Source organism: Chrysochloris asiatica, unplaced genomic scaffold, assembly GCF_000296735.1.
Source record: "Chrysochloris asiatica unplaced genomic scaffold, ChrAsi1.0 scaffold00043, whole genome shotgun sequence".
In the NCBI taxonomy this organism is placed as follows: domain Eukaryota; kingdom Metazoa; phylum Chordata; class Mammalia; order Afrosoricida; family Chrysochloridae; genus Chrysochloris; species Chrysochloris asiatica.
In genome coordinates, this window is record NW_006408561.1 from 783,951 (window position 1) to 808,406 (window position 24,456).

General features: G+C 35.5%; 1 protein-coding gene across 1 annotated transcript in view; it reads left to right on the plus strand.

Moving 5' to 3' along the window:
• Nucleotides 1-24,456, plus strand: part of RSRC1 (arginine/serine-rich coiled-coil 1) — a 534,244-nt gene that overhangs the window by 303,872 nt on the left and 205,916 nt on the right. Inside the window, exon 5 of the mRNA XM_006861773.1 lies at nucleotides 8,300-8,351. Coding sequence (XP_006861835.1) covers nucleotides 8,300-8,351 — 52 coding nt within the window. The remainder of the gene's footprint in view (nucleotides 1-8,299; nucleotides 8,352-24,456) is intronic.

Here is a 24,456-nt window from a genome sequence, read left to right on the forward strand (position 1 = left end):
TTTTTGTTTTCTTTACATTGAGTTGTAATCCATACGTAAGGCTGTGCTCTTTGATCTTCATCAGTAAATATTTTAAGCATATTCATATAGCATAGGTTTCTTAAAATCAGAAACTATGCGTAATCATCTTTTTCTCCTCAACTTGTGAACAGTACTTTATACATAAAAAATTAAATCAACAAATTATCAATTATAGAATGTGATGACAAAATGGCATTGAGGGCCTGATAGTACTATAATACCATTTGTCTGGAAGATCTAAATTATTTCAAACTGGATGTTTCAATTCTCGTTTATGACTGTGTATTCTTTTTTGGTAAAGAGAGTAAGTACATGATCATATGGAATTTAGGGCAACACCTGAAAACCATATAATTGAATCCTAGTTTTGATTTTGTGAGGTTTAAGTTCTCTTTTGGCTCAGCCTTATTCTTTTTTTCAGATTTTCTGCTTTCTTACCCTTCGTTGTTGGTATGTGTTGTCGAGTCAGTTCTGACTCACAATGCCCCTGTATAGGGTTTCCAAGGAGCAGCTGGTAGGTATGAACTGCCAACCTTATGGTTTGCAGTCCACTAAAGCTCTGGTAGCATAGTGGTTACGAATGGAGCTGCAAACCTCAAGGTCAGCAGTTTGAAACTACCAGCTGTTCCGCGGGAGAAAGATGAGGCTTTCTGCTCCCATAAAGATTTATAGCCTTGGAAACCCTTACAGGGTCACTATGAGTTGGAACTGACTTCATGGCACATAACAACAACAACAGCACCATACCAGGAGTCCTTTAGCAAATTCAGAACTCTTGTTGGCAGCTGGAATGGTTTTAGCTTGACTAACTTACAGAATTTCAATAGTGGTGACCAGGGCATATTAGGGAGCTGAATATAAATGAAAATGAATAAGGGTAGGTAAGCAAATTGTTCAAATAGTTTTGTGTATGAACTGTTATATAGAACAAACTCATCCTTAACGGTTGTCATTAGGCTTCTGTTTTTTGTTTTTTATTCAGCTTTGACTCAAAGAATTGGGCAGGTTTTGAGTATTAGCTTATACATTATTTTGAGAACCTAGTCATACAGTCTATTTTTAAGGAACTCAGGGGATGGGATATAATAAAGAGTAAATTTAGAACCAACGAAATAAGTCTAGACACTGAAGAGGGTCACCAAAAGACTGACCCATCTTTTCATTTTTTTCTTAGGTGCTCTTGTTTCTTCTGAGGGAAACTGGTACTCTTTTCTACACTTAAGGCTTACAAATGAAGTTAAGTAGATACACTTAGCTATTAGGGCAAAGAAAGGGAAAAGGCAGTTCTGGAGAATCCGTGGCAATAGAAAGATAAGCAACCTCTCAACCAAGGTTAAAATCACTTTGAGCATTTTAAGCTTTATGAGAAATCCTATCAGAATTACTGTTTTCCTCACATGAACTGAAATAATGGTACAGTATCTATACCAATTTTTTTGGCTATGACAACACAATAATGAGTTTTCACTTTAATACAACCTGTAAAAGTTTACAACAAAGTTGATGTTTTAATACTAAATCTTATTTATTAAAGGAACCACATTTTTATTCTTTAGAATTTGATTTTGGTGATATTTGTTTAATTATTGAACTAATTTAATGTAAGGAATACTATTTTGTAATGAAATACAATTTTTTCCTTCATAAATTTGCCTTACATAACATAATTGTAAAATTCTTTTCTGGTATGTGTGTTCATAAAATTGCTATTTTGAAAAATTGTTGTATTCCATACATTTTGTATTTGTGTTGTTTTTTTTTAATTTATTTAATAAGGTATAATTTCTGGGTCTGAATGAATTTATTCCATTGTGCAATTTTAGGGCAAATTCATATTCATCTAAAATAAAAACTACTGTAACTTTTATGCTCAATTTTATTTTCATTTTAAGTCAGATAATATGAAAAAAAACTAAATAAAAATGAATTACAAAGGTTTTCAAAACTCTCTATTTTGTTTTTACTTGCATGTGTTTGTTTGATGGTTTCTGCATTATTTTGGGTTACCTCTCTATGAAATGGGCACAAATACAGATCTCTTCCACTCAGTGACCATGAAATTATCTTCCAAATATATTGGCAAAGATGATTGCGTGCCTCCAGTACTGCATCAGGTTTGTTGAGCAATTTCAATTTGTATTGGTCAAATGGTATACCAACCACTAAAGCTAGGGATGAAAAACTTGAAGAATCTTACCAACTTTTCCAGTCTGAAATTGATCAAACATGCAATCTAGAAGTATTAATAATGACTGGTGATGGGAATGCAAATGGTAAAACCAAAAAGAATGGATTAGTAGTTGGAAAATATGACCTTGGTCATAGAAATGGTACTAGAAATCAACGACTTAATCATTGCAAATATTTTTTTTTTTGATTCTTCAGCTAAGACAGAAGAGATGATTTATTGTACATGGTACATCCAGCCACAACAGAACAGAATTAATTAGTCCAGAATGTCATAAGTCCAGGACAAAGGATCAAAACGAACTGAATTGGTACAGCAAGGTGGGTCTCAGGTGTTCGCAACATTCATCAAATGGCAATGGAATTCCAGATCCACTGAGCCAGAAATTCTAGATAGTAGCATATAGTCAACTTGCACCAGTGTTGCGACCTCCGGCAGTCCATGTTCCTGCTGCTGTGGCTTCCGTGGGTACACACACTGGCATTTACTTGGACCTGTGCTTCATTCAGCCTGCACATTCATTTCTTCCTCCACTTGGCTCTCATGGCTTGGAGGCTTCTAACAAGATGGTGCTAAGGCCAAGAGAGAGTCATAGTCTCTTCTACCTGTAAATACCTTTTTATATTGTTTTAAATATAAAAGATGACAACACAAATGAACCTCACCAGATAGAATACGAATACACAGAAATCAAATTGACAACATATGTGGGAAAAGATGGTGGAAACGCTCAATATCATTAGCCAAAACAATGCCAGGAGCAGACTGTGGAGCAGACCATCAGTTACTCATATGCAAGTTCATACTGAAGCTGAAGAAAATTAAAACAAGTCCACAAGAGCCAAAATTTGGCCTTGAACACATTCCACCTTAATTTAGAGATCATCTGAAGTGCAGATTTGATGCATTAAACACCGAAGACCAGGAGAGTTGTGGAATGACATCAAGAACATCGTACAGAAAGAAAGCAAAGGTCCATTAAAAAGACAAGAAATAAAGACCAAAATGGATGTGAGGACAGACTGAAACTTGCTTTCTAGCATAAAGATGCTAAAGTGAAGGGAAGAAATGAGGAGGTTAAAATCTCAACAGAAAATTTCAAAGGACAATTCAAGAAGACAAAGTCAAGTATTATAGTAAAATGTACAAAGACCTGGTGTAAGAAAGCCAAAAGGGAAGAACACACTCAGTATTTCTCAAGCTGAAAGAACTGAAGAAAAAATTCAAGCCTTGAGTTATAATATTGAAGGATTCTATGGGCAAAATATTGAATGATGCAGAAAGCATCAAAAGAAGATGGAAGGAATACAAGTTATGGTACCAAAAATAATTGATTGATATTCAACCATTTCAAGAGGTACTATATTATCAAGAGCTAGTGGTAATGTAGGGAGAAGTCCAAGGTTCACTGAAGACATTGGCTAAGAACAAGACTCCGGGAATTAATGGAATACAAATTGAAATCTTTCAACAAAGTAATGCAGCACTGGAAGCTCTCACTAATGTATGCCAAGAAATTTGGAAAACAACTACATGGCCAACTGATTTGTGCCCATTCCAAAAAGAGCTGAACCAATGAAATATGGAAATCATTGAACAATCTCATTACTATCAAATGCAAGTAAAATTTTGCTGACGAGAATTCAGAAACTGCTGAAACAGTACATTGATAGGGAACTTCCAGAGGTTCAAGCTGGATTTAGATGAGCATGTGAAATGAGGGATATCATTGCTGACACCAGATGGATCTTGACTGAAAGCAGAGAATACCATAAAGGTGTTTACCTGTGCTTTATTGACTACTCAGAGGCTTTTGACTGTGTGGATCATGACAAACTATGGATAACATTGCAAAGAATGGGTATTCCGCAACACTTAATTGTGTTATTAAGTGTTATTACCTCTCATGGGGTGCCTATATGCAGACCAAGAGGCAGTCATTAGAACAGAACAAATGGATACTAAATGGTTTAAAACTAGGAAAGGTGTGCACCAGGATTGTATTCATTCACCATACTTATTCAGTCTATATGTTGAGCAAATAATCAGAGAAGCTGGATTATATAAAAAAGAATGTGGCATCAGGATTAGAGGTAGACTCATTAACAACCTGCCATATGGAGATGATATAACTTTGCTGAAAGCCAAGAGAACTTAAAGTACTGGTGAAGATCAAAGAACACAGCCTTCAATATGGGTTGCACCTCAGTGTAAAGTAAACAAAAATCCTAACCATTTGACCAGTTAATAACATCATGATAAATGGAGAAATGATTAAAGTTGTCAGACATCATTTTGCTTGGATCTACTATCAACACTCTTGGAAGCTGCAAATCTGCTGCACACCAGACCTCTTTAAAGTGTTGAAGAGCAAAGATGTCAGTTTGAGAACTAACATGCACCCTATCCAGGTTATGCTATCTTATATAACCTCATTGCATGTGAGAGTTGGACAGTTAATAATAGCGTCTATAGAAGAATTGATTCATTTGTGTTATGGTGTTGAAGAAGAATATTGAAAGTGCCATGGACTTCCAGAAGAACAAGCAAGCCTGTGTTGGAAAAAGCACAGCCAGAATGCTCTTTAGAAGCTATGATAGCAAGACTTTGTCTAACATCCTTCAGACATGTGGTCAGGAGGGACCAGTCCTTGTTGAAGGACATCATGCTTGGTAAATGAGAGGGTCAGCAAAAAAGAGAAAGACCCGCAAAGAGATAGATTGGCACAGTGGCAGCAGCAATGGCCTCAAACCTAACAGCAGTAGTGAGGATAACACAGGACCAGACAGTGTTTCATTCTGTTGTTGTTTTGAGTCAGAATAGACTTGACAACACTTTAACAACAACAACCAAACCTTTGTTTTCCCCCAGTTGTCTTTATCTTTAAGATAGAAATCCTATTGGAATAAATAAGCAAGTGTATGTCTTAATAGATGTATTTATCATGAACATCAGTCATCAAGAGTCTTTGTTTTGCAATCGTAAACACCAGATTTTCAAGATGTTCATTATTATTGTTGTTAAGAGCTGTCAAACTGGTTCCAACTTATAGTGACCCTATATAGAGTTTCAGTGCAGCACCTGGTCGGTTTGAACAGCCAACCTTTTGGTTAGCAGTCCAGTGCTTATCCTACAGTGCTGTGCCAGGTTTTCAAGACTCTGGTTGAATGAGATGTTATGGAACTGGATTTGGTTGGGTGAGGAGCTTAGCTGCATTGGTAATATTTTACTGCATGTTGGGTACACATGATTCTGTTTGCTTTTCTGTATCTAAATATAGTTAAAAGTCTTTTCTCATATACATAAAACCCTTTTATTGAACAATCTTAACTAATGCCATGTCTAAGATATTTCTATCAAAGGATACTCTGAAATATGTGTTTCACACTTCTTAGCTTTCTTATGGCCTGCTAGTCAAAATATCATTTCTTTCTTTTCCATTCTAATTTTGCTATATTACACAATGTATGTCCAGTTTCTACTCTGGTAGGTATATAGCGGAGGTCACAGATAGTCTGCGTTAGGGTTGACCTTTCCCATGGAAGTGCTGTGTTTGTTTTACACAATGTTCATTCACATGATTTAATTCTTATGAAAAATCACAAATTTGTTTAGCCCTGGTCTTAAGTTTCTGCATGAAAATTATCAGTTGGAGCTGACTTTCAGCTGCTTACTCTATCTGGCCCATGCGGTACATTTTCTCCACACTCTCTGTGATTCCCTGACACTGATGGCAAACGTCAGTTTCCATGTATTAATAATAAATGTATATATTAAGTATTTTCATTTATGGCTGTTGTTAGATTACATTTGATATATTACAGTATTTTATTGATGTTTTACTGTGATATTCTCACTTGAGATATCATACATTTTCAGTACTTTATATTTTTTATAAAGTGTCCTTTCATACTTTTCTCAGAAAACATATGATCGAGTTTTCCTTTTTTTTTAATGAATTCTTCTTTCGCTCCTAACCAATCAGTTCTTTCATTCTTCCAGTTAAACATTTCTTAAATCTGATTCATTGTCTCAAGTCTTATGCTACTGCTCTACTTTGCCCTGACCTTGATTCTTTAACCGTCCCCTAACTGGATTCATGGAGTCCTGGTGTGGCACTGTGGGTTAATGTGCCAGACAGCAAAGCCATTTTAATGGCAAGATTGGCAGTTCAAGCTCACCAGCTGCTCCTCAGAAACCCTATACAGGGTCACTATGGGTTGGAATAGACTGGACGGCACTTAAAACAGAAAAAAAAAAAAAAAAAACTGGACTCATTGTCTTCAGTCTCTCTCACTCTTTTCAATTCATTCTAAGAGCTATTGCTAAAGGGTGTTTCAAAGTGCTGATTTGATCACATCACCCTACCCCACGTGCTTAAAATAGCGTAGTGGTTACGAATCGGGCTGCGAGCCGCAAGGTCAGCAGTTCAAAACTACCAGCTGTTCTGAGGGAGAAAGATGAGGCTTTCTGCTCCCGTAAAGATTTATAGCCTCGGAAACCCTGTACAGGGTCACTATGAGTCGGTACCGACTCCACGGCACAGAACAACAATCTGTTTTCAGCAAGGTTTGCCTTTAAGGTACAGATAGTAAATATTGTAGGCTTTTCTAACCATATGGTCCCTGTCACAAATACACAATTATGCAGTTGTAGCTGGAAAGCAATAATAGACACTGTAAATGAATGGGTGTGGTTGTGTTCCAATAAAATTGATGTGTAAAACCAAGTAGCTGGCCCAGGGCTATAGTTTACTCATGGTCTTAATCTGTGGTCTAGAAAGTTCTGTTTCCTCATTCATCTCATTTACTGCTCTTCCTCTTAATTTTTTACAGTTTATTCATAAACACCACACAAACTTTTCTGAGAACAGTCTCTTCTTTCTGTTGTTTAATTATTTTTCACAAATTATGAAATGTTCAAATAGTGAATTATTATATGTGAACTGATGGTTTCCATGTATTTTGTTGCATTCTTTTACCCTTATAAATGTATTGGGAAGTAAATTCTTAAAACAGTTTCTAATAGGTTTTTATAAAAAGATCTTAACTTTGATCCAGTTCATGCTGTAGTTGGGATACCATCAACACAGTTTCCAAAAATCTCAAAATGAAATCAATGATAGAAAAACAGCATAGTGTTTTTCATTGCTCACATTATTGAATCAGGGTTTGCTGAAGAACAACTTTAGGGCAGTTAATAGGAACTAAGGAGTCCTGGTGTGGTGCTATAGGATAAACACTGGACTGCTAACCTCAGGACCGGTGGTTCAAACCTACCAGCTTCTCTTCAGAAACCCTCTATAGAGTCGGAACTGAGTTGATGGCAAGAACTGAAAGCATGGGGTTTACATAGTGTTCTGTGTTAGTGTTCTGTTTTCACCACAATTAAAACTTTCAAATATAACTTGGAAAGCAAACAATTTTGGTTTTAGGATGTGGGTTGTGTGATCTCTTGGACAATAGGAATTCTAATAGGTCACTTCGCGTGTTTATGTATGCAAAGAAATAATGTAAATTGAAGATATGTTCTTAAATGTGTGGGTTTTGCCTTATTTAAAAAAAGAAAAGGCGGCAGAAAGTCTAACTAGTTGCTGTTGAGTCAAATTCGACTCATGGCGATTCCACGTGTTTCATAGTAGATCTGCACTCCACAGGGTTTTCAGTGGTTGTTACCTCCTTGAAGTAAATCACCTATCCTCAGAGGCACCTTTGGTGAACTCAGACTTCCTACTTTTCAGTTAATAGTCTCTCCTTTAACTGTTTGTTTCACCAAGCTGGGAAAAAATTATTTATGTTGGTGCTGACTGGTACAATATTGGGTAGCAAAAGAAATAATATCTAATTTAAGAAAAAACTGAAAGTTTAATTCTGGGATCCTATTAATGAAAAGTGATTTGACTACTAAGTTGGGAAGATAGTAGATGGGTTCAAGCTGTTGTGATGGAATTTTGTAAAGATTATGCATAGATATTCATTTTAAATTGATCATGAGTAAGCTCTCTTAATTTCCTGATACTTACTTAACAGTGCATTAATTTGAAGTTCTATTAAAACTGACCCGTAAATGTCTTTTTTGGTTCTTTTGTAGCCACCAGCTGAACAGGCCAAAGCCAGACTACAACTGGTTCTTGAAGCTGCTGGTGAGTATTTATAATTAACTTTTCTTAAATGAAAACAGTGACAAGTAAAGCGAAAAAAACTCCTATGTTCATATATCGCCACAAATTAATGCAATCTAAATTATATGTATAGCTGCTTATTACCTGAAATATTTACTGCTGCAGTGGTCATTCTTTGCCTTTTTTTATGTATATAAAAGTGACAGACATCATTTTTTTAAAGTTTTAATTATTATTATTTCATGAAAACAAAATGTCTGTACTCTTCTTAATATGAAGGAGGTTGGGGGAGGAAAAGATGATTTGCTTTGAATTTCATTTTTTTTTTTTTATTGCAATTATAGTCAACGTTGACACATGTCCTAATTCATTCCTATCTGATTTCCCTCAGGTTATCTATGCAAGCTACTTAGTTCTGCCATATTTCAAGACAATTACTGATAGTGGCCTTTGCTTGCTACATCAGTCTATTTTATTTCTCAGTGGTACAATAATGCTATGACTTTGATTTTAGACATCATATTCAGATTCATGTAGACATTAAATACTTTACCTTTTAAAAAATGTATAAGATCCATGTTATCTTTTCTAAGGGCTGGTTTTATTCTGAATCTTAATATGCTCTTCAAATATGTATGTAATTTATTCAAGTGACAGGTTGTTAAGAGAAAGCTTGAGGAAGAAGTAGAATAATATCGCAAAATAGTACATGTTTCTTACAAGTACATCTTTCTTACAATTTACTTTTTAAAGATTTGAGAAGAACTTATCATTTCAGCAGACTGGAAAATGAGAATTCTATTTTACTTTCAAAGATAGCATCAGACTAGCTCTGGTAGCATAGTGGTTACAAATCAGGCTGCTAACCTCAGGGTCATCAATTCGAAACTACCAGCAAAAAGATGAGGCTTTCTGCTCCTGTAAAGACTTACAGTCTCGGAAACCCTGTACAGGGTCGCTATGAGTCGGGACCGACTCCACGGCACATAACAACAACAACCACCGAATTATACTAGTTGCATTTTAGTTTTCATTGGTGAAGAAGATACTTATGTGTGCATTGATTCAGGAATCTCTTACATTATCTCTTTACTTGCCCGTCTAAGTGTCCACAGGGTCAATGATTTGGAAGCACCAGTTGCTGGGTGGGTTTGAACCACCAATCTTTCAGCTAACAGCTGAGTGCTTAACAGCTGCACTACCTTCCTGTTAGATGGGGTCATATATAGAAACATTGTCCTTTAGCCTTGGGTTCCAGAAAAAGTTTTATAAATAACCATTGCAGTGGCAATGATTATATCAGTGGACTTGAATAATGTTATTGGCTTGAAGTATACTTAGAACAGCTAGCAATGATTGTTAGTGGTGTGCTTTTAAAAAGATACATATATGAATAAAATAATATTAAGCAAAGCATAACTATAGGTGTCATGCTTATTGTATCAGACATGAATTTGAATTCAGAGATTTTATTGTATCTATAATGATCAAATTTTACATGCGCTAAACTTTTACTATTTTTGTGCTTCACTACTCTAAATCCTCAGATTCATAGAGAATACTTTTTTATGTGTTCATTGCTTCTTTGCAGTTGCAATCAAATTCCATGTCTTTTGTTTATTTTTTTTTGCTTTTATGTCAAAGGTGATATGAAGTCCAGATTATATCTAAGCCTGTTTTTTTCCCCAAATTGTTATAATATGCAAAAGATGGCAAAATTGTTTAAATATGTAAGACTGAATTTTTAAGTTATAACCTTAGCTAATGATATACCGTATCAGACTGAGAAACGTTTAATTAAAAACACTTTTGTCATGATTTCTTTCTTTCTAAAATATTTTCAGTACTTTAACCACTGACCTGGTTATCTAGGTTCAAAACCTTGACATTTTTGTCTTTGACTCCTTTATAGACATCCATTTACCTGGACTTAATGATTCTTATTTTGAAATATTTTCTTTTTATATTTGCCTCTTTCTCATCTTTCTCATTGACATCTTCTTACTCTAGATGCCAAACATTTTGTGCAAAGGTTATCACATTACCTCCTAATTGGCCTCCTGCTTCAGTTCTTTTGCCAATACAGAGACATGACAGTGAATACTGCTTCCACCATTTAACTATTCTTATTTATTTAGCCAGAACAGTTTTTCTTTATAGATTATGACAGATGTGTGTATTTTCCAGCCTACTACAGTTTCTTACTGTGTTTTTTACATTTCCTGTTTGAAACTATTTACATTTGAGGACCTATAATATAGGAGTCGTGGTGTGGTGCTAGAGGATCAGCACTGGACTTCAAACCACAAGATCAGCTGTTCAAACCCACCAGCCACTCCCTGGAAATCCTAAAGAGTGTTGCTATGAGTCACAACCAACTCAACAGCACTTAACAATAACAACAATGTACCATAGTTTTCCTCATCTCTAAGTGGGGAAAATAATAGCTCCCTTGTAGAGTTATTGTGAAGATAAATATTATAGCACACAAAATGCCTAGCCCAGGTCTTGGCAAATAGTAACCACCAGTTCTTTTGCATATATCTTCTTTTGGCACTGCTGCTAGATGATTCAGAGGACTTCTGGTGGTACAACAGTAAAGCACTTGGCTGCTCACAAAAAAATTGGGAGTTTCAGACCCACCTAGTGGCTCCAGGGGAGAAAGCCCTGGTATTTTGCTCCTGTAAAGATTACAACCTAGAAAACCCTGTGGGCCAGTTGTCCTCTGTCACATCGGTCACTGTGAGTGGAAAATCAATTCCCCAGCACCTCATAACAATGAGCTAGATGAATCATTCTTGGCCACTATTTAGTCAGGCTACCCTCTTGCTCAAAATTACTCAGTGACTGTTAGTTGCTTACATTGTCAGTTTCACATGTCTATGCTAAAGGTTCCAAAGTTTTGTACAGTAGACTCAGACTTTTCTAACTTTATCTCCTAGATCCGTCATTGCACTCCTTTTCATTGTTCTTTGAATTGCTCATGTTCTTATCTACCTGGGAATCTTTGCTCCTGGTTCTTTTCTCTTTCGATAATGTCTTCCTCCTTCCTCTTCTGCTTTGCAAGCACTTTAAGTCCTGTGTCATATCAAATTCCCACATGACTTCCCTGACCACTTCAGCACACAGTATTTCTCTCCTTTTAGTTCTTGTTGTCCTGGTCTGTGCACATTATATGTTAATATTTACTCATCCACTGCTGATACTAACATTGCTTCCTGAGTGTTAGACTTGTCTTTCTAATGAAAGAATACGCTTCTTAAGCTTAGTTGTTGTTGTAGTTGTTTTTGTGCCGTGGAGTCGGTTCCGACTCATAGCGACCCTACACAGGGTTTCCGAGGCTGCAGATCTTTACAGGAGCAGACCGCTTCATCTTTCTCCCGCGGAACCGCTGGTAGTTTCGAACTGCTGACCTTGTGGTTCACAGCCCAATTCGTAACCACTACGCTACCAGAGCTCCTTTAGTAGACATATCTAAAACGTCTGCATTTTTCCCAGTAGTTTTAATGACACCTGTAGAGGTACTATACCAAATAAAATTGCTGTTATTAATCTTTGATGAATAAATCATTGTGGAGAAACAAATGGTGTAGCTATCTGACAATTAGACCTTTAAATACCGAAGTGTTCATTTTACGTAGGTTTGATAGATTTTAAATGAATATACTATAAAAAGTTTCCTGGCTATCAGAGTAAAAGATGCTTGTATATGCCAATATTCTCATTTTTTTCAACTTAAACTTTAAGGTAGTTCATGACATAAAAGATAATGAAGCACGATTATTACACAGGAGGATGAAGGAAGACAGTACGTTAAGGATTTCTTTGACTCCATCACATTTACTGTTAATTACTGAAGGCTTCCACAGAAACACAGTGCCAAGTATACTTGTGTCAAGTATACTTATGTGTCTAACAAAAAAATGGAGGAGAGATTTTTCCTAGACAAATATTTTTTTATAAGCCTGAGAAGATACTTGTTACAACATTGCTTCAAGATGAAATTTTCTCTAAAATTACCTTAATATTTTACTTTTAATTGACTTCTTGACACATGTTGTTTTTAAGTGCCGTTGAGTCATTCCGGACTCATAAACACCCTGTATAGGTTTCCATCAGGGAAGTGACTGGTGAGTTTGAACCACTGACCTGGAGGTTAGGTATCCAGTGCTTATCCTACAGAACACAAGGATATACAACATGAAAATTATATCTCTAATGTAACAAAAAACAGAAAGTCCTTTTTGTGTGTAGGGTAAATCAACTTTTTCATAAAATCTCTTTTGTAATAATAGTTCATTTCCTTCTTAAGAGCTACAACCCTTTATGTTGTACTTTATAGTTTTCAAAGCACTTTCATGATCTTTTATCATTTCACCTCACATAATTGCATGGAGAGTTAATTAACTCCATTTTACAAATATCCTGAAAGCTTAAATGACTTGTAAAAGATCACATAGTTAATAAGTGGCAGAACCAAGACTCAATCCAATGATTTCTGACTCTTAAGCTATGTCTCTTCATAGCCTAAATCCCTGAGCTATGATGGGCAGAAAGAAGGGCACTAACAAATATTACTAAATATTTGTTTTATTAGGTTTAGTTCCACAATTATATTAAATTAATATAAGGTCTCTCTTTAAACAATTCTTTGATTCTGAAATTATTATTTTTTATTGATAACACAGAATGATTAAAGTCCAAGAAAAAAGTGTTTGTTTTTCATGTAAGAGAAGGCTTCAAAAATTTGAGGAAAATTGGAATGAAAGGATAATGGAATTTATTTTACAGTTTTTAAAAGTCCCTTCATATGTATAAAGAAAGAATAAGGAAGGAGGGGAGAAAGAATATTTGATGTCATTACATTTATGTTAACTCTGAAAAACTTAGGGTAATATGTTTTATGATCTTCAGTGTTTTTGTCTTATTTAAGTCTTCAACCTAACTGGAGATGTGCATTTTAATGACTCTTGCTGAGATAGAAGCTGATTAAGTATTGTAAAATCATAGCTTAGTTACACACAGGTACACTATAAGCAGGTAATAAGTTGTATGCATTTAGGGATAAACAAACAAAAACCCCAAATGTATTGCCGTCTAGTTAATACTGACTCATACCAATCCTACAGGACAGAGGGCAGCTCCTCAGTATGTTTTCCAAGTCTATCACCTTTATGGAAGCAGGTTGCCACTTATTCCTCCTGCAGAGTGGGGGGGCAGGCCAAACGGGTGAAGGACCTGTCAGTTAACAGCTGAGCACTTAATCACTGCGCAATCTTACTCCTTATCCCAGTTCTTCTGGAGTCTTTTAAACAGATTTCATTCCCTTAGTTACTCATTAAGTACTTGTGCCAAGTCGTAACTTCCTGGGTGGCACAAATGGTTAAATACTTGCTTACTAACCAAAAGGTTAGCAGTCTGGATGTACTCTAGGGACTTTGGAAGGAAAACTTGGTGATTTACTTCTGACAGCTTTTGAAAACCCTAGGAAGACAATTTGTTTTTGAAAAACATGGGATTGCCATGAGTTGGATTCCAAGTGACAGCAGCTGGTTTGGTTTGAGTTCAGCCAAATCCTAACCTTTTCTCTTCATAGCCAGATGATCTCAGGAGTCCCAGAACTTTTCTAAGGTTGAAACTCAGAGAATTAGAAATGTGATTGCATTGATAACACTGAGTTGTTACCAACTCATAGAAATCCATTCTAGTCTTCTGGCTTAAAGCTGACCACTGCTCTGTGGCTCAGAGAATAGACTAATTCATTGTGAGAGGGGCTTTGATGTAAAGGAAAAGTAATTTTTTTAATGTGGAGTAAATGAATGCAATGTAAATTTGTATTCCATAGAAATGAATTGTCCTCATACTTAATCTCAACCGTATAGGCTTTTGCATCAGTGTGTCTCTGTAGTCTAGAATCATCCACAGCTTCACTAACTAACTGCATGACCCTGGGCAGGTCACAGCATCTTTTCCCCCATTTTTAGTTTCCTCATCTATAGATAAATTATCATTCATAAAGCACTTAGTACTTGAGACATAGCAAGGACTCAGTGAATATTAGCCGTTAGTATTAGAGGCTGGTATTGTAGTTAAGTTCTCAAGTCAGGCAGACCTGTGTGTCTTTTCCAGGTTCCACTGTTTACTGGTGAAATCATGGAAAAGTTATTAAAGCTGGCTGAGTCTCGTTTTTTTTCATTTATGAAATGGAAACAATAAGAATATATACCTCATAGAGTAGGTTATGAGCGCCAAAGAAATTACTATAATAAAGAGTTTAGAACAGCACCTGGTGTCTAGTTAGCATTCTAGAAATGTTAGCAAGTAGGCGTAAGAGTGGTGGTAGTGGTTGTGTGCCACTTAGTTCATTCTGACTCACAGTGACCCTGTATAGGGTTTTCTAGGCTGCAAATCTCTATGGGAGCAGAAAGCCTCAACTTTCTCTCCAGGAGCAATTGGTAAATTTGAACTACTGACCTTGCAGTTAGCAGCACAACCTGTAATCCACTGGGCTGCCAGCGCTCCTTAGGAATGGTTTTACAAGGTATTACAGGAAAGACGTCGAGCCACATAGCCTCTGTATGCTAGCATGTGTGTACAGTTAGAAAACGTTACCAACAATTAGGAGTAGTGTTTTTAAAAAGGAACAAATGAATAAAACCTGAAAGGACTTAATTGACTCAGGAAATGGTAAAGTCTCCTCCCCGCCCCCGCCATGTAGTATATTTTATACCAATTTAAGAAATTGTACATAAAACTGAAAACTTTGGTGCAAAATCAAATTGGTAATGTTAATTTAAGTTCCAATTTCCAATAATAAACATGATTTTTGACTTTTTGTTAATCCAGATATATAACTAGTGCTTCCTGATGAGAATTGTTAAGTAAATAGTTGCCTTTTTTAAGTATGTTATTTGTTTTATCCTGTAACATATTTATATTTGAATGGCAATTACGTACTCCTGATAATATTTGGTAAGAAGAAAGCTATCAGCTACAGTCTAACAATATCACAGCAACTTGCCATGTTTGAGCAGATGTTAAGCAGACAGTAGTTGAATGTTAATTTTGAGAGGGTAGTATGTTTAAGCCTAACTGAAGTATGTTGCATGTGGGCTTTCTAGACTGAAGTACAATGCTGGATCTCTGGGGAGAATTTTAAAGCTAAACCTCTTTCTTTTGGGTCCTCTATATGGACTCTCTCAAGTCAGTATAAAGCAGATCATCCCTAGGCTAAAGCCCTTCAGCTTTTGTTATTGGGCTCTGTAGACCTGTAATTAGGCCTCCTGGCAGGCCTTGCAGGCCAGTTAATGGTCATATGGAGTTTCTGTGAGGCAGACTGGCTTTGTATAAATCCTGGGTAGGAATACGTTTATGGGTCACTTCCTACCAGGACCATGCTTTGTCCTGATGCCCTGCGGGCTGACAGGGAGCAGGTTCCCTTGACCATGGACTGTTCAGTTTGCAAATCAAAATCTACTCCACTAATCCCCAGTGTAAACAGAGGATTTAGAAGGGCTTCTGTCACTTACAGTTGCCAATTCACTTGGGTGTCTGTGAATTCATTTTCCCCGACTTCATTATTGAAAGACTGACAAGTGTATAAGATTTGAATGCTTGTTTATATATCAAATATGCAGTTTCTTTTTCAGTGATTTTAGAATTACTGTAAATAATTTATCCAAAGCAGAACTATGTCATGGGGTTTTTTAAGGAATTGAACACCTGTTAATATTTTTTAATTTAAGCTATCAGAAAATTTGTAAAGAAACTTTTCTCGTAAGAGAAATTATAGGCCTTTTGTAAAAAAAAAAATTAAATAAATAAAAATAGTAAGTGTATGATGGTATTATGTAAAGAAATTTACCAAAAAATAATTCATGTAGATTTCAGATGTTAAGTCAAAGAAATTACTCCTAAATTTTCTAGAGTATATTTTATGTTAAATAAAGTTTTCATTTTAGTGTACCAGATATTTAAAAATGAATAGCAATGAAGTATCTAAAATGCTTAATAAAATATTTATGAAGTTATTTAAAATAATGAGTCCTTCTTATTGAGCATCTACTGTATGACAAGCACTTTATATATACTTCACATATACTAATTACCTTTAATAAATTACACTTGTTTTCTAACCAAACAACATATTTGGTGTTTTAAAAAAAATGTCTAAATAATGTTTAGTACTCTACTTCATTTTTATTTTCTCTTTTTTGTTTAGATTATATTCTAATCTGATTCTAAAAGTCCTGAGTTTGCTCTATACAAAAAAAAATGTTACCAGTCTTCCTACAAGCCAGTTTTACTTTTAGGGGTAAATCAAATGAACATTTTCCCAGGTCTCATCAGTATTTTGCATTTTGTGGTGAAAAAATGGTTCATGACAGATGTGGCTGCAAAGACCACATACGTAGACTGTATGATTTTAGTCTGGTGGAACTAATAGGATCACTCATTACATTTTAGACCCTGGGGTTTCTTTTTTCTTTCATTAATAATAATAATAAAAAAAAAAAAAAAAACTGTTTAAATAGAGTGGCCCGTTTTGTGTGTGAGTTTAGCATCTTCCCTGAAATTTACGAAGAGTTGATGGCAACAAGTAATTCTTTCTCCCTACCAAAAACTCCTTTTTAATGTTTTGTTAGTGTTAACATATTTTTTAGATTTCCTGTCATCCTATAAATATTAAGAGTGTGTTTTGTTTTTCTAAAGCATTTTTTAAAATTTTACTTGGCAAAAGTGGAAAACATAATCCAAAATCTATTAAATGAATTGTTATATATTAATTTTTTAAATTTTGAAAAGTTCAAATATTTAATGGCAAGAAAGGGACATTACACAGTAGGAATATTTGGTGTTCTATCGTAACTAGGAAGATTATAGTCTCTCTATATATTTCCCAATGTACATAGGTGTGTGTTTTGAAACCGAAGTATATTTTGGAATTTGCAAAAGAGTCTTCTGAGCAGTACGAAAAATCTGACCTTAATTTAGCTTTTACTAAAAGTAATATTTACATAGGAGAATATCTGAAATGATGCATATCAAATGTTAATAGTGGTATTGTCTGGGGACAGTAGGATTTAGAGCTTTTCTTATTTTATCCTTATCAAGAGAATTTACAGTAGTCTAGCAAAGGTTTAATATAAACACTATAAAATTTCCCAATATTTAGTATAAAATCCACTGAGTTTTGACAATCAGATACCATTATGTAACTACCACCAAAATCATTGTAAGAAACAATTACATTACTCTAAAAAGTTCACTTGTAGTCCTTTGAAGTTAATTCCTTCTCTCCCTCCCGAGATCTTAGCGCCTGCTAATCGGCTTTATGCTACTATAGTTTAGCTATTTTTAGAATATTGTATAAAAGGAACCATGCAGTATGTAATCTATGGTCTTTCACTTTTCATCATACTTTTCAGAATTGCCATTGTTAAGTCATTTCTTTTTATTGCTGAGTAGTATTCCCTAGTATTACTATACCACTCTGCTTATCCATTTACCAATTGGTGGACAGATATTTTGTTTTGTTTTTTCCCAGTTGATGGTTTTTATGAGAAACATTTTTTAAAAATTTGAATACAAAACTATATTCAAACATATATTTTCATTTCTCTGGGTACATACTTAAGAATAGAATTTCTTTGCTTTATAGTATGTGTAGCTTTAACTTTATAGGAGACTGCTAAGTTGTTGTCCAAAATGTGTTCCTATTTGTTCCACATCTTTGACATTACTTATGTTGCTTGTTTTTTTTCTCTTTAATTTTAGCCATTTTCTTGTGTGCATCTCATCTGACTGTGATGCATGTTCTCGTAGCATCTTTTCATGCAAGTATCTGTCTTTGTATATGTTTTCCTGAAATGTCTATTCAGCTCTCTTGCCTATTTTTGTAGGAAATTATTTATATTATTGAGTTGTGAGAGGTCACGCTATAGGAATGGCTTCAAAAGCTTTTTTAATAGCAGATTTGTATTCATATTCTAAATACAGGTCAAAATATATTTTATAAATGTTTTCTTCCAGTTTATGATTTGCCTGTTCATTTTCTAAACAAAACCTTCCTTAAAATTGTGATTTACGGAAGTGTGTGTAGTAAAATGGGTTCCTGGTATGGTGCACTGCAGGATAAGCACTTGATTGCAAGGTGAGTTTGAAACACAAGGTTAGCAGTTCAAACTCAACAATCACTTCTCAGAAACTGGGTCGAAATGAGTCAGAACTGACTCGACACCACTTAACAATGACAACAACAAGATGTAGTAAAATGCAGTCTTTTTAGTCATACTTGTTGGAATTTTGGCAAATACATCATATTGTTTGTTACACCTAGAATTAAGATATAGAAGAGTTGCATCATCTTTTAAAATTGCTCTATGCCCTTTGTCATAAGTCCTTCCTATCCCCAAATATTGGAAACCACTGACCTATTGCCTATCCCGACAGTTGTGACTTTTCCAGTATGTCATATAAATGGAACCATCCAACATAATTGCCTTTGAGTCTGACTTCTTTTATTTAACATAATGTGATTTGAGATCTGTCCATGTTGTTGTATATTCATTTATTAGTGCTGAGTGGTATTTTATTGCATAGATTTATTAGTTGAAGAGTGTTTATAGGTAATTAGGTCCAGGCAGTGCTTTATTTTGTTGTACATGGGATCATTCTGAGTCTGCACTGATTCGATGGCACCTAACAACAGGAACAACAAATGAATTAAGTTATTATAAACACTTGTATATAGGTTTTTGTGTGAACATGAGTTTTCATTCCACTTGAGTAAATACCTAAGACTGGAATATTTTCCAAAGTGGCTAAACCATTTTGCATGCCTACCAGTATTGTATGAAAAAGTCAATTCACTTGCTCCATATACAGTACTTTGATAGTGTTAGGGAGTTTTTTTGTTTGTTTTGTTTTATAATTTTTTATATTTTGGTTATGCAAATAATAGTAGCTCTTTGTAATTTTAATTTGCATTTCCTATACGATGAATATATTGATTATCTCTTAATGTGCTTATTTGCTATTGTATATATGTCCACTTTTTTTTTTAATCTTTATTGTATTATAAACTTTGAGTAAAAGATTGCAGACCAAATTGGTTTTCCATTCAACAACTCATTCACATTTTGTTTTGTTTTTTCCTTCAATGGTAATTCTATGTTCAATTTTTTGAGGAGCCACTAAACTGTTTTCCACAGCAGTTGCACTGTTTTACATTCCTACAAGCAACGTTTTGATTTTCCACATGTTCATCAACACTTACTTTCTGTGTTTATTATTATTATTATTATTATTATAGTAGTATCATTGTGGTTTGTATTTACATTTCCCTAATGATTAAGGAGCCTTGGACTGGTAACTGCTAGGTAGACAACCATGCCATAGGAAAAAGTTGTTGCTGTCAACTCAGTGACAGTGGGTTAGATTTTAGTTTAATGACTAAATGATTTTGAGCATCTTTTCATGTGCATATTAGCCACTTGTAGATCTTCTTTGCAGAAATAGCTATTCAAGTCCTTTGTCCATTTTTTAGTTGAGTTGTTTATCTTTTGATTGTTGAGTTGTAGGAGTTCTAGATATTCTGGGTTGTTGCTGTTTAGTGCCATTGAGTCAATTCCGACTCATAGCAACCCTATTTAGAGATTCTATGAGTGGCTGGTGAGATTGAACTGCAACTTTACAGTTCACATGGACCTTGCAGTCCAGCACACTAACCCGCAGTGCCACACCAGGACTCCTTATAGTCTGGATAGACCCTTATAAGTACATAATTTGCATACACTTTGTTTCTGGACCCTGATTGCAGTCCCCACATTATGCATCACTCTTCCCACTTCCCTCCTGTGTTTACTGTTTCCATTTGTCTTTCCTTTTGGAGTGTGTACCTCTCTGGTGTTATTGTTCACCTTTTAGGCATGTCTTTTGTTTTGTTGCAAGTTGAGCAATGGAGGTGAGTGGAATTAGTCAAATCACAAAAAGTCAAATATTGTATGAGTCATGTGACGCTGTAGGATCAGCACTGGACTGTGGACCACAGGGTTGGCAGGTTAAACCCATCAGCTGCTCCTTGAAAACCCTATACAGGGTTGCTATGGGGCAGAACCAACTTGGTGGTTGGTTAACTTAACAACAATAACAACAACTATTATTATAAAAAGGCAAAGAAAAACAGAGGACTCTAGAACCATCAACAGGAAAAAACAATGGTGGAGCATAGGATCCTAACCAGAGAAGCAGTAACACCAGAAATGGAGGCAGAGGTGATGACATGGAGAGAGAGAACAGCTGAAGATTCTAGACCCAGAGAAAGAGAAAGAACTGTGTACCAGTGGGCAGGAGGCTGACTTCCAAATGTGCCCATTGGTTGTTTAAACTAATATATATTTCTGTTTGTGTACATCAAAAAAAAAAAAAGAGGAAATAGAAGCAATACTGTTAACCGATGCTGCATGAAGGGGATTGTAATCATTGCAATGAAACAAAATACAATTGATTGGTTGGGTGCAAAACCAATGTTCTGCCACGTAAACTATCACTCAATACACAATAAAAGCTTTAAAAGAAAAAAATCAAGGAAAGGTTTACACAAAGAGAGAAAAACTCTTTGATGGTTACCAAGCATGAGAGGTAATGGGAGAGAAGGGAAATTTACTAACTAGACAATGTTGTTGTTGTTGTTAAGTTGAGTTGTTAAGTTGTTGCTGTTGAGTTGGTTCCGACTCATAGGGTTTCCAAGGAGTTTCTAGTGGATTTGAACTGCCAACTTTGTGATTAGAAGTCCAGTGCTGATCCTACAGCTCCACACCAGTACTCCAACTAGGTATTAATTTGGGTGAAGAGAAAAGCAGCATACAATAAGAGGTAATCAGCACACACAAAAAAAGGAAAAACATGGAGAGATGCATAAGAGTTCAAACACCAAAGGGAAATACTATTACATACCCAAGCCTACAAACACTGACCTATAAGTATATACATAGGCAGACAGGGGAAATGAACAGATGTAAGTAGGCAAAAGATACTACACTTACAAACATGTATACGTCGGGAAGATATTTCTACATACATACCAGGGGACTTCAAAAAGTTAGTGGGAACATGTAATTAAAAGATAGTGGAATTTTCCCATGAACTGTTTTTTAAGCCTCCTTGTATTTGTAAATACAAAGGTAAGTAAAAAAAGTATTGCTACAAAACCATAAAAATCTTTATTAGTTAAGCAAAAATGTTAAAATGTGAAACTGTTGTTTCTTCACATATCCTCCTTCGAGGTCTGTACACTTTTGACGGCAATGTTTACATCTCTAAAACCCTTCCTCAAAGAATTCTGTGCTCTTCTATTGATACCGCATCAAAATGACAATTTTGGCATTTCGAGGGGCTCAATCGTATTCCTTTTCAATTTTCTTTGAGTTTGGGGAACAAAATGAAGTCTGAAAGGCCAAGATCAGGGCTGTAGGGTAGAGGGGATAAGGTTCCCCAATGAAATTCTCATAGAAAGTTCTTGCTAACCTCAAAGAATGAGCAGGTGCATTACCATGATAGAAAAAAAGCAACTTTCCTGACCTTTTCCTCACCAGTGCAGTTTTCAAGTTTCTTACAATTTCTTCCAACTAAGTCCCCTATGATCATCCTGTGTCCTTTAAGAAAATCTATCAAGATTCTCTCTTTTAAATTTCAAAAAACAGTCACCATAACCTTCTCAGCCAGCCTCCTGCCTTGAATTTAACTGGCCCAACAGATCCCCTCAGAAGCCACTGCTTTGACTGAACCTTGCTTTCTGGATTGGGTAAATCTACGACATATCCCTGGTTACAATTCATTCCATAAAGTCATCTTCATTAGCTTTGATCTTGTTTGAAAGGCTGATGGAAAGATTCCCTCTTTGAACTAACTGATCTTTCCCTAATGATTTTGACACTCATCGAGTCAAAAGCTTGCTAAGGATAAGATGTTCACTTAAAATTGGAAGTGCCAAACCAGCAGAGATCCCAGCTTCAGTAGCAGTTGAATCTGTGATAATTATAGGGTCTTCTTCCACCAGTTTCAGACTTCAGCTACTATTTCTTCATTCATCAAGTTTTCTGGTCTTCCCTCTCATGGCACTTTTTGACCTTTCTTAAAATGATTGATCCATTTAAAAACTTATTTTATGTGAGGCAGTATTCCCAAAAACTTGTTGCAAAGCTTCAGTGATTTGGGACGATACACACTTGAGTTAATTTTTTTTTAATTGATATTAACTCGGACCTCAAAATCATTTTTTATCCATAGCACACAAACTATCCTCTTTTTTCTTGTTTTTTTTTTGAAGGCACCCTAATGAGATTAAGACTAGTGTATTACTGAGAGAATTTGTCTGCAGGAGTCCAATAAATGCAGAACCATGTTTAAACACGTTTGGTTTGAAATAAACCCTGGCATGTAAACCTTAGTAACAATACTTTTTGGCTTACCCTTGTTATTTGTTGTTGGTAAGTGCCTTGGAGTTGGTTCCTACTCACAGTGACCTTGTATTTCAAGGCTATAAATCTTCATGGGAGCAGAGAGCCTCATCTTTCTCCTGCGGAGCATCTGGCAGACTTAAATCTCAGACCTTGTGGTTCCCAGTCCAGTACTTAATGAGTGGAACCACCATGCTCCCTTTGCCAGTATAACTCTTTTATTGCATCACTGTGTTGTTTTTGTTGTTAAGTGCCATCAAGTTGGTTCTGACTCATTGTATAGGATTTCTGAGGAGCAGTTGGTGAGTTTGAACCACAGACCTTGTGGTTTAAACCAACCTTGAGGTTGAGTGCTTATCCTAAGTCTTAAAAGTCAGGTGTCATGAATCTTCTTTGTTCTTTTTTTCTTGGTAAAACTATACGTTCACCTATTGAACAATTTCTGTATGTACAATTCAATAGCATTAGTTACATGTGTCACCTTTGTCACTCTCTCTACTCATATTGTTTCACCACAATTGACTTAGATTTACTACTCCTCCCCAAATTTCTCATTTATGCTTTAGAATTACTTTTGTCAATTTGAAGTCATATAACTAATTCCTTTAAACAGCTCGGTATTCAAGGTGAACAGTTTTACTAATGTAGCAAAAACTATTGTCTAGTTTAAAGATGATTTCAGGGTATAACTTCAAGGTTTAAAAATTTTATAAGAGTAATAGGTTTGGGGGTGCTTCCAATCTTAATGGATTTAGTAAGTCTAGATTTTGTAAGAATTTGTAACTCCTTTCAGCTTTCTTCCCTTTTTGACCTGGATTAATTTGTTGTGTCAATGATCAGAATGTCAGTAATGATAGCTAGGCACCATTCCCCTCTTCAGTTCAGACACATTTAGTTAGAACTGCAATCCAATTCGTTCTTTGATTCCTGGTTCATTATCTTCTGCTACTCTAGACAAATAAAAACCAATGATTCTATATTGGATGGTCGCTTGCAAGCTTTTAAGACCCCGTGCACTACTCACAAAACTAGGATATAGATCCAACCAAAACCAAACTCACTGCCACCAAGTTGATTCTGACTCATAGCAACTCTATGGGACTGAGAGTAGAACTGCCTGCTCCCTAGGTTTTCTGAGGCTGTAAATCTTTAATGGGGATCAGACAGCCTCGTCTTTCTCCCGAAGAGCAGCTGGTGGGTCGCAACTGCTGACCTTGTGGTTAGCAGTCCAAAGTATAAAAAAAAAAGATTAGGAAAACATGACCTTGGTCCTTCACACTTAAGACAACTAATCACATGAAGTGTTTGATTGTAACTAAGTAGTATCATCAGTGGAGTCCTGGCATGGCTCTGTAGGATAAGCACTGGATTGCTAATCTCAAGGTTGACAATTCAAACCCACAAGCTGCACCTGGGAAACCCTATGTACTAGTGGTTGGGAACCTTTCTGCAACAATCTTTATCATTCACAGACATATATAATTATCAGCTTAAAAATTATCTGGCTATATTTGACCAAACAGTTAGTTAATTAACATTTAATGTGGTCTTTGATCTTCATTAGTAATAATTTTAAATCTTTTTTGCTTTCAACAAGCAAGACTGTATCATTTGCTTATCAATGATTGTTAATGAGTCCTCCTCTAAACCTGATGCCACTATTTCTT